Source organism: Camelus bactrianus, chromosome 9, assembly GCF_048773025.1.
Source record: "Camelus bactrianus isolate YW-2024 breed Bactrian camel chromosome 9, ASM4877302v1, whole genome shotgun sequence".
Lineage (NCBI taxonomy): Eukaryota > Metazoa > Chordata > Mammalia > Artiodactyla > Camelidae > Camelus > Camelus bactrianus.
Genome location: NC_133547.1, coordinates 14,835,588 through 14,846,191, shown reverse-complemented (window position 1 = coordinate 14,846,191; position 10,604 = coordinate 14,835,588). Strand labels below are relative to the sequence as shown.

The 10,604-nt window shown below is 55.6% G+C and overlaps 1 protein-coding gene across 9 annotated transcripts; it reads left to right on the top strand.

Moving 5' to 3' along the window:
• The first annotated feature begins 315 nt into the window (after positions 1–315).
• KIRREL2 (kirre like nephrin family adhesion molecule 2) lies at positions 316–9,852 on the top strand. 9 transcript variants are annotated; one of them, XM_010950116.3, is made up of 16 exons: positions 316–2,303; positions 2,534–2,683; positions 3,251–3,400; positions 3,561–3,721; positions 4,125–4,275; positions 4,548–4,653; positions 4,775–4,923; positions 5,261–5,388; positions 5,478–5,610; positions 5,911–6,011; positions 6,177–6,396; positions 6,871–6,975; positions 7,277–7,380; positions 7,680–7,745; positions 8,880–8,918; positions 9,188–9,852. In XM_010950116.3, exons 1-16 carry the CDS (start codon positions 2,252–2,254, stop codon positions 9,257–9,259), a joined length of 1,887 nt encoding a protein of 628 aa, XP_010948418.1. In that variant the 5' UTR covers positions 316–2,251; the 3' UTR covers positions 9,260–9,852. The 9 variants fall into 9 exon arrangements, with proteins under 9 accessions (XP_010948418.1, XP_074225861.1, XP_074225862.1 ...); XM_074369760.1 differs by lacking the exon at positions 9,188–9,852 and having other exon boundaries at positions 319–2,303; positions 7,297–7,369; positions 8,880–9,073; XM_074369761.1 differs by lacking the exon at positions 9,188–9,852 and having other exon boundaries at positions 319–2,303; positions 7,277–7,369; positions 8,880–9,017.
• Positions 9,853–10,604: the final 752 nt, after the last annotated feature.

Below are 10,604 nucleotides of genomic sequence, written 5' to 3'. Positions count from 1 at the left end.
ACTATGCCTCTTCCTTTTATTTGTTTCTCCATCTCTGAGTCTTTCTGATTGTCACATCTTTGAATTTTATAACCATATGCTGGCTGGCCTGCCCTCCCCACCCCATCATGGGCATACACACCCACAGGGGATAAGCTTCTTCTGCCCGCTTATCTCCTACAGGAATTGGAGCTGCCCGTTTTCTCTCTCTCTCTTCCCCCATGACCCCCCATCTGGTCCTCCTCCAGGAATAAGATGAGGCAGCTGGCCTGAGCCCCACAGCTCCATCCTTGATGCTCCCTCTGGTATTTCTTCTTCCCTCCCCTTACTGACTCCTTGCCCGCCTCCCACATCCCCTCTCCCAACTGCCCTGTGCCTCCTGGGGACTGGGCTGGATACAGAGCCGGGGGTTCTGTCATAAGGTCGTCACCAGATGGTGTCCCTCAGGGTCACCGTGCAGAGCTGTCCATTGCTGGGATCTTTAATTAGCACAAACCTTTCACCCTCCACCTTGGATACTTTCCTTCTTAGATGCTCCTGAGACCTCAGGCTCTCTATCTTTCCATGTCTGTGGCCCCAGAGACAGGAAGGGGAAGGGATATCAGGTGTCTGGAAAAAATAGCCTTACTATCTGACTCAGGTGTCCTGGCTCCAAGCTCAACCTATTTCAAAAGCCAGGGACTAGATCCCCAAACCCAGAAGCCAGAAGTTCTAGAAGTCTGGGACCCCTTGGACCCACTCTTCTCAGATTCAGGATTCCAAGACTGCAGCCCTCTCTCCCCAAGGACCGGGAAGTTCAGGCCTCCAATCCTCCCCCCTTCCCACTCCCCGCCCATAGGACTTAGGGCAGATGTTCACTGTCTGTTGATTTTCAAATCCTCCTGGGCCTGTGTAGGGGTGGGAGAGAGATTGGTGGTTAAATCCACTGACTCTAAGACTTAAGATCAGATTTTCTGACCCCCGGTCATCCTCTCCCAACTGCACCCTGCTGCAGGCAGAGGACCTAGTTGAGTCCCCAGCTCTTAAGAAACTCGGAGTTCAGGCCATTGGCGTCGCAGTCATCAGAGGTCTGAATCCCCAGGCTTAGAATCCTGGGCGTCCATGCCCCGCTATTTAGGGACACAAGAATCTGAGCTCAGAAACAACAGAGAACCTGAGTGTGGCTCCCCAGTCCCTACAGTCTCCAAGATGTCAGTCAGATCCACGGTCCTAGGCCCCCGGCCCCGTCCCCCTCTGTCGACTCGGGGTCCCACCCACCTGTCCCGCCAGCTGCGCAGCGCACCGCCAGCCCGCAGCGTGGGAACGCCCCAGCTGGGCGGCATGCAGCCGTCAGGACAAGCTGCGCAGTTCCCAGCCTCCCGGCCTGCCCCAGCCCGGGCACCGCCGCCTCCCAGCCGTCGCCCAGCAACCGCTGCTGAGTGAGGCGAGGGGGGTGGTCCCGGCCTGCGGGAGTCCTGGGACCGGAGGGGCTGTGGGGCCTGGATTCCTGGATCTTAGGACGCTGTGGTTTGCAGCGGTAACAAGGCAGGAAGAGGAATATTCTGAACAGGGGTTTTGAGGTGGGGAGAACTGAACCCCCTTTCTCAGAGGTCCCAGCTGCCCCCCCCCCGAGAAACCTGGTGCCCTTTTCCTGACCCTCAGACCCAGGGGAGCCCTGGGCCCCGCCTCCCCAGGGCGCGGAAACTAGCAAGTCCCCAAGGGTTCCCATTTATAGCTCCGTTTCCACTCAGCGAGGTCCCTCCAGGACCCGAGCTGAGCAAGTTTCTTCCACTCCATCCCCTCCCTCCTCTTCACCCTCAGCCACCCACCAACCCCGACAGGGTACAGGTGTCCAACCCAGCCGGGACCCCTTCCTTCGACCCAGGTGTTCCAGCTCCCAGACCGAAAGGGGGCTACTGCGTCCACCAGCTGGGGGGATTCCGCCCTGCGTGCCCCCGTTCATCCGCGTCTGGGCCGCGGGAGTTTCTCAATGGGAAGAGGGCGGGTCTCCCAGGGGGCGGGGCGGGGCGGGGCGAGTAGGATCAAGCCCTCACGGATCTTTCCAAGAACCTGCGCGCGGAACTGGCCAGCGTTTCAGAGCCTCGGAACCTGCAGCTGAGCAGATTAGGGGAACTCCAGGCCAGAGAAAGGGGGACCGCTAGCCTGGGGCGAAGAGTCGGGACCGAAGGGATCTCCAGGCCAGAGTGGTGGGAGGTGTGCTCCCGAGGAAACGGCTGGCAGGGAAGCCAGTGCAACAGCAAATCGGCTGCATCTTGGGGGACACACGCTCACGATGCTGGTCCCCACACTCCTGGTCCTCTTCTTCTGCCTCAGAGGGCGTGCAGGTACCGGGAGGGGCGGGGACAGATAAACATAGGAGAGAATTCTTTGTCAGCTGCTGCTTTACTGGGGTGGGTGAGCCTAAGGTCTTGTACTCCTAGGTCTGAGGGAGGAGAACTCTAGCTTCTGGATCTGAGGAAAGAGCGGGCTGGGGACTGGACTCCCGGGTCCTGAATGAGGAAGTTCTTGAATGTGCCAAGCTCAGCTCTGCTCCCCCCTCACTCCTTTCTCCTAGGCCTGTCACCCCATTTCCTGCAACAGCCTGAGGACCTGGTAGTACTGCTAGGGGATGAGGCCCGGCTGCCCTGTGCCCTGGGCGCATACTGGGGGCTGGTTCAGTGGACTAAGGATGGGCTGGCTCTCGGGGGCGAAAGGGACCTGCCGGGTGAGACTGTTTTCTCTGTTCAGGGAGGGGTTGGCTCCAGGGTGAGAGTGCTGGTCTTGTGCAAGAACTGAAGTTTCTATTTTGACATTTTTAAGTTGGGGTAGTTAATGTGCTCAGGTAAACATTTGGGAGTCCTGTATTTTCAGCTTTTCTGGAGGTGACTTACAGGGTTTGTGGATTTTAATTTTTATTGTAAAATATTACATAAATGCAGAAAAACACATAAAACATAAGTGGAAGGTTTGTCAAATAATTCTACCATAGACATGCATGTAACCACTACCGAGGTCCATTGCCAGCTCCCAGAAGCCCTCCTCAGTCCCTTCCCACTCCCTTCTCACCCAAGAGGTGGCATCTAATTTGACCTTTATGGCGATAGTTTTCTTGATTTTTTTTTTTAAATTTGTCACCTCCGAGCTGCAGTGATTCTGGATTGGGAGAGGGTTACTGTTTCTCTGGCCCAGCACCCACCTTTGGTAGTGTTTTTCTCGTATGAGATGTCTGGGAATGGAGGCCTGGGGCCAGGAAATCACAACCATGGTGTGACTGCGTCTTCCCTGACTCCAGGGTGGTCCCGGTACTGGATATCAGGGAATGCAGTCAGTGGCCAGCACGACCTCCACATTAGGCCTGTGGAGCTAGAGGATCAAGCATCGTACGAATGTCAGGCTACACAAGCAGGCCTCCGTTCTCGACCAGCCCAATTGCACGTGCTGGGTGAGGATCCAGCCCACTCGTCCCCAGGGAGCCCTTTGGGCACAACCAGTGCTAACTGGGAGTCTGAGTCCAGGAGAATGGAAAAATGGCGGGTTAGAGCTGGGAAGATCAGGGTCTCTGGGCCCAGGATCTAGCTCTGACCCCAGATCCACCCCCACAGTGCCGCCAGAAGCTCCCCAGGTGCTGGGAGGCCCTTCTGTGTCTCTGGTTGCTGGGATTCCTGCGAATCTGACCTGTCGGAGCCGTGGGGATGCCCGCCCCACCCCTGAGCTGCTGTGGTTCCGTGATGGGGTCCGGCTGGATGGGGCCACCTTCCACCAGGTCAGGTCCAACACTCTGTGCCAGCCCTTGCTCATTCAGGGAAATTTGGGAGTCCATTCAGACCATAGGCTCATCCAGAAGAGAAAAAGCAATGGGAGGGCAAGGATTCAAAGCCTGGGATCCTTGGTATGTGATTAAGGATAAGGGCTCTAGGGCCAGACTACCTGGGTTCAAATTCTGACCCAACAATTCACCAGTTGATTGATCTTAACCTCTCTGTCCCTCAGTTTACTTATCTGTACAATGGGGCCAATTGTAGTATGCACCTCTAGGGTAGTTGTGAGGATTAAATGAAGTAGTATTTATAAATGCCTAGAAGAGTGCTTGACATAGTAAAGTACTACGTAAGGGTAGGTGAAATTATTATTATTCATAACCTGATGAGATTATTATTATTATTCAGACCCTGTTGAAGGAAGGAACCACTGGATCAGTGGAGAGCATCTTATCCTTGACCCCTTCCAGCCATGATGATGGAGCCACCTTGGTTTGCCGGGCCCGAAGCCAAGCCATGCCCGCAGGAAAGGACACAGCTGTCACACTGAGCCTGCAGTGTGAGTGCAGTTAGACACTGGGCTTTGAGGCTGAGGTCCTTGGGGAAAGAGGGGACTGGAACCTGGACTCCAGGATAAGAGGAAGGAGAGGGCTGTGAACCTGAAGTCCCTGAGGGAATTGGGAACTGGAGGCCTAGACTCCTAGTTGAAAGGGAAGAGAGTACTGGGGACTCAAACTCCTGGAGTGAAGGAGCTGAGAATTTGATTCCTAGGTCGTCAGTGGGGGTGTTCCATGTCCTTGCCCATCGCTGACCTTTGACTCACCTTCACAGACCCCCCAGTGGTGACTCTGTCTGCAGAACCACAGACAGTGCAGGAGGGAGAGAAGGTCACTTTCCGATGCCAAGCGACTGCTCAGCCTCCTGTTACCGGCTATAGGTGAGGACGAAGATCATCTCTTCCCCAGCCTGGAGCGTGGGCTTGGGGAGGGCTGGGGCTAGGATGTGAGTAGGTGTGCATGAAGAGCAAGGACAACACTAACAGCCTATCACCGTCGCAGGTGGGCAAAGGGGGGGTCCCCGGTGCTTGGGGCCCGCGGGCCAATGTTGGTGGTAGTGGCGGACGCTTCATTCCTGACCGCGCCGGTGTCCTGTGAGGTCAGCAACGCCGTGGGTAGCGCCAACCGCAGCACAGCGCTGGATGTGCAGTGTGAGCCGGGGCGGGGCCGTGCCTGTGTCCAAAGTGGGGCGCGCTGGATGAGCTGGGGGCTACGGTGGGGCGTGGCTGTGTCCCGCTGAGGGAGGAGGTGGGGCCAGAATAGGATTTAGGCGGGGGTTGGCAGTGCTGGATCCAAGCCAAAGTGGAGCAGGGGCGGGGCGAAGGCGGGGCCCAGGGGTGTGAGTCGGGCATGTGAGCCGGGAGTGTGAGCTATGGACAGGGGCTTAAACCCAGTGGGCTCTTGTGGGTGTCGTTTCTGAGTAGCTGATCCCGAGTCAGAAGTTGCAGCCCTCCCTGGTCATGTGACCCGCTCAACTCTCTCCTTCAGTCGGGCCGATTCTTCAGGCAAAGCCGAAACCCGTGTCCGTGGACCTCGGGAACGATGCCTTCTTCACCTGTGTCTGGCGCGGAAATCCGCTCCCACGGGTAACCTGGACCCGCCGCGGGGACGCGCAGGTGAGACCCGATCTGGGGCTTGTGGCGGTGGCTGGCAGTGGCACTGATCCTCCCAAGGTCCTGGCCGTGACGCCCCTTCACTATCCCAGGTGCTGGCCTCCGGGCCCACTCTGCGTCTTCCCGCGGTGGGGCCCGAGGATGCAGGCGACTACGTGTGCAAGGCTGAGCCAGGGCTCTCCGGCCTGGGGGGCGGCGCTGCTGAGGCTAGGTTGACTGTGAACGGTGAGAAAGGGGTGCTTCCTAGTGGAACCGACAGGTCCTAGATAAGGAGTGGGCAGAGGGGACGAGGTCTAATGAGAGTGAACATGGCCTTTAGAGGGGAAGCTCAACAGACGGCGGGACCTGGGGATTGCAGCAGGACCTAGCGAAGGCCAGCCCCAGTGGGGTTTCGAATTTGTGGAGAGGCGTGGCCTGGTTCGCTGGGGTTAGTGGGGAGTGCCCAGGCCTGGCCCCGCCCGATTGAGGACGGGCTTGAGGGAGGGCGGGGCCTCTCCTCTGATTGGTCCACAATCTCCAAACCAGCACCACCAGTAGTGACCGCCCTGCACTCTGCGCCCGCCTTCCTGAGGGGCCCCGCCCGCCTCCAGTGTCTGGTCTTCGCCTCCCCCGCCCCAGAAGCCGTGGTAAGGAAATGTCCCCGCTCTCAAGACTCATCCAAGCCATGATCCTGGACCTCTCAGCCGGACTCCCAAAACTATTGTGACTACCTCTGACATTCCTCACCGCGCCCACCGCCCCTGTCTGCCCTCCCTAGTCTCCTCAGTGATCTTCCTCTTTTGTGCCCCCAGATCTGGTCTTGGGATGACGGCTTCCTGGCAGCGGGGTCTCGGGGTAGGTTCCTGGTGGAGACGTTCCCAGCCCCAGAGGGCCGCGGAGGACAAGGTCCAGGCCTGATCTCTGTGCTACACATTTCCGGGACCCAGGAGTCCGACTTTAGCCGGGGCTTCAACTGTAGTGCCCGGAACCGGCTGGGAGAGGGAGGCACCCGGGTCAGCCTGGGCCGTAGAGGTGAGACTCTGGGCCTGAAGACCCCAAATCTGAGGATTTCAAACCTCCAAAATGTCACCATCCCCAAACAGAGGACCCTCAAATGCAGAGACCCCCAAACTTTGGGAGCCTCAAAACCATGAGTCCCTTGAATCCTGAGACCCCCTAAACAATAAGTTCCCTCGGGTACGGGATCATAAACTGAAAGCCCTCTACACTTACGTGTTTCAAAGAAGGCAATCTCCACATATTAAGAATTGCAAAGTAAAAATGCCCTCAAACTCTAAGACTCCCTAAAGTCAGGGAGTTTAAACTTGTAAAACCCCAAGTTCATGAGCCCTTAAATATAGGGATCCCAGGCTACAAAACTTGGGAATCTCCAAACTTGGTGACCTTTGAACCCAGAGGTTCCCTACCCAAGCCCTGAGCCCAGTCCCCCAGTTCCTGCTCAGTCTTCTGCTCAGCCTCCTCAGGACACCCCTCTCTTTCCTGCAGACTTGCTGCCCATGGTGAGGATTGTGGCTGGAGTGGCTGCTGTGGCCATGACTCTACTTACGATCATCACTGGGGTGGTCCTCTGCTGCTGGCGCCACAGCAAGGGTCAGTGCCTAGGCCCCACCCCTGCCCACTGACGGGCCTGGCCTTGGGAGCTGGTCCCAGCCCTGCCTCTCTAGACCTTCCCTTGACTTGGCTCGCTTTCGGGACCTGATCCCTCCCTCAAGCTTTAACTCCACCCCCTCAGGGTCACACCCCCTGCCCTCCTAGGCCAGAGTTCTCACTGGTTCCCTGCCTCTCAACCTGATTGTCTCAGTCCTCTCTCTTCCTGCTTGTTGGCCTCCACAAGCTGTAACCCAGCCCCATTGCTTACCTCTGCCCCCACCCTCAATGTCCCTGGCCTCAGCCTCTTTCTCCAATCAAAAGAACCTGGTACGAATCCTAGGAAGCAGCGATGCATCCAGTTCAAGGGGCCACGAGGAGGAGGAGACAGGCAACGGTGAGGACCAGGTAGGATGCCAGGGTCCCCAGACCTGACTGTACCTCAAGTCTCAAATAGTAATGCAGTCTCAATTGTGATATCTGTCCTCCCAATCAGGCCCCCCCAACTCAAATAGAACCCCTGACACAATTATTCCCTAGATCAAATATGTCCCCAGGGCTCCTAGTTGTCCTGAGCCCAGACCCTAGCTCCCAGGTGCCTTTGGTCCCTCCTGCCTGGCCCCAGATGTTCCACTGAGGGTCCCTGGGGTCTGGCACTAGGGAAGGAGGATCTTCTACACTCCCTCTCACTAAGTACCCCACCCCAGGGCCCCATCGTGCACACAGACCACAGTGACCTGGTGCTGGATGAGGAGGGGGCTCTGGAGGCAAAGGTGAGTGTTGGGAGAGGAGGGGCTCCCTTTTCCGTGTCACTAACTCTCTCTTCACTTCTGTCCCCTCCTTTTTCATTCTGTTGCCCCCAGAGCTGGCACCTCACCCCCTCTGCCCACATCTTGCCACCTCCTGGGCCATCTTATCCACCTCCCCAGTCTCAGTTTGTATATCTGCTGTCTATGCCCACATATCTGCTCCAGCCTTGGCCTCCATCCCAGATCAAGATTGACTCTGCCTGTGCTTTCCCATCACAGTCCTGTTTCTGGCCTTCTAGATGCCTCTCCCTGGTTGCTTCTCTCAGTCCCCTTCCACCTTCCAGTTTCCACAGTGACCTCCCCAGATCTGCCCTTCCTTTGGGGGCCCATCTCTTTAGGGCCCCATTGACCCCCGTCCCCAGTCCAGAGTCCTTCTCTCTCTTCTCTGTACCTAGTACATTGCTATTCCCCTGGTCTGAAACACTCCTACTCTTCTTCACATACCTACCTAATTCTGTCATTCCTCTGGTCTCAGTGCAAACATTTCTTGTTCCAGAAAGCATGCTTCCCTCCTGATCATTCTATGTTTCACCTATTAACAGCCACAACCACTGTGATCTCAGCTTCTCCGTCCCAGTCTGATCACTATCGCATCACCGTCCCAGTCTCTCTGCCTGAACTTCCCCCATCACAACCCTGACCCTTCCTGGCTCTGTCTGGTGATTCATCATTTCTCCTTTGGCCTGGGATCTCCATGAGGACAGGGCTAGGTCTATCCTTGTGACACGTGTCTCCAGCAGCAGCACAGGGGATGACAAAGAATCAAAGCCTTGAGCTACTGGGCAAATGAATGAATTAATATCTTGATCTCAATTTCCCTCTCTTGTTCCCTTTGCATCCCCTTCCACACCTCCACCCTTCAGCAGGCCTGGATCCCTTTGTCTCTGCCTTTCTCTGCCCATCTCCTTCGACTCCTTTGTTTCTTGTCACTGTTTTTCTCTCTCGCTTTGTTCTTCTAGTCTCTATGTCTCTGAGTTTCTGCCTGCTCCCTTTCTGTATCTCCTGATGTCTGGTTCTATCTCAGTGTGTCTCTCCATCAGTGACCCTCGCCTCTCTATACCCTCATATACCTTACCAAATCCCATTTTGTCCTTTCAGGACCCAACCAATGGTTACTACAAGGTCCGAGGAGTCAGTGTGAGCCTGAGCCTTGGAGAAGCCCCTGGAGGAGGCCTCTTCCTACCACCCTCCTCGCCCCTTGGACCACCAGGGACCCCTACCTTCTATGACTTCAACCCACATCTGGGCATGGTCCCCGCCTGCAGACTATATAGAGCCCGGGCTGGTTATCTCACCACACCCCATCCTCGAGCTTTTACCAGCTACATCAAGCCCACATCCTTTGGACCCCCAGATCTGGCCCCCAGCACTCCCCCCTTCCCATATGCTGCCTTCCCCACACCCAGCCACCCTCGTCTCCAGACTCACGTGTGACATCTCTCCAACTGAAGAGCCCTGGGATCTTCAACTTGCCCTGATGGACTATCCTGACTTCTGAGGAACCAGAGCAAGTTGGCGACCTTACTCTTCCAAAATTGAACATCGAGGGGAGGGAGAGTTCATTACAATTGTCTGGGTCATTGATAAACAGCTCAGCCAAAGGGGATGACCCAAGTGGGAGCAAAATGGCCACCATGCCAACCCAATTCCCCTGTGTAAAAGAGATTCGAGATGGCAAATGGGCCCTTTGCAGAGGGATGGGGGACAAGGGGTGATAGAAATTAGGGGCAGAGAAGGAAGTTGTTTCCAGATACTGACAGAAGATATTTCAAGATGACCACCTGCACTGAGAAGAAAGGCAACATAAGGCAGAATAAGATGGAGGCCCTGTCCTGGCTGTTTCCAAGGGGTACTTGGCTTCATCCATGGAAATGCAGCCAAAATGGCCATTCACTCTCCAGAAACCCAAGATGACCACCATCTTAATTCCTTCTACCTCCCTTAAAGGCCCAGAAAGAACTGGACCCAAGGAGCAAAGATAGGGTGAGAACTGCCATGGCAGGAATGGGAGGGGGTGTTAGAATCTAGGAATAAGAATATTTATGTTTAATTAAAAAAGTCAAGAAGTGAATGTCTTAGAGATTCTCCTGGCATCATTGCCATCCATCAAGAGAGCCATCAAACCTGCCCCAAGGCCCTTCCTCTAGACTATGAAATGGGTATAAGAAAAACTGTGAGCCACCCCCAGCCTTTTATTACCTATTTAGTGCTCTGAGCTCTTTTAATACATATCTACACAAACATGTATGCACAGATGCATACACATGACAAGGCCCAGTCCCCTTGAGGAAGACAGTTACACTAACACTATCTTTTGAGGAGACAAAGCAGTGAGCCTTGAAGGAGAAGGCGGTCAGGGAGAGGCCAGAGGTGGGAAAATAGAAATGCCCTGGTGCTTAGAGCAAGGTTGGGGGTCCAGATCCTTATACAGAGGTGCTGGGTACCTGACCCAACTCATCCTTAAAGAAAGGGCCTGGAGGCTTTGGTTCATGGATCTTTGATTTAGGAATTAAAGGCCTGGGTGCCTAGGGCCCCTGGGAAACAGCAGACGGCCTGGACTCCTGGGTCTTAGGGAGAAAGGGCTAAGGACTTGGTCTCTAGCCCTGAGAAAGAAGGTTCCTGGGGCCCAGACTCCTGGATATGAGGGAGAAGAGGACTAGGTCTCAATCACTGTGTTCTTGACTGGGGAGATTTTGGAGGCCTGTATTCCTGGGACCTCAAGAGAGGATAGAGGAGGTAGGGAGTGGTATCCAATGCTGGCACCCCTGGAAGAAAAGGAAGATGATTTGTTAGTGTCTGGGTCCGAGGGAGGAGAAAGCTTGG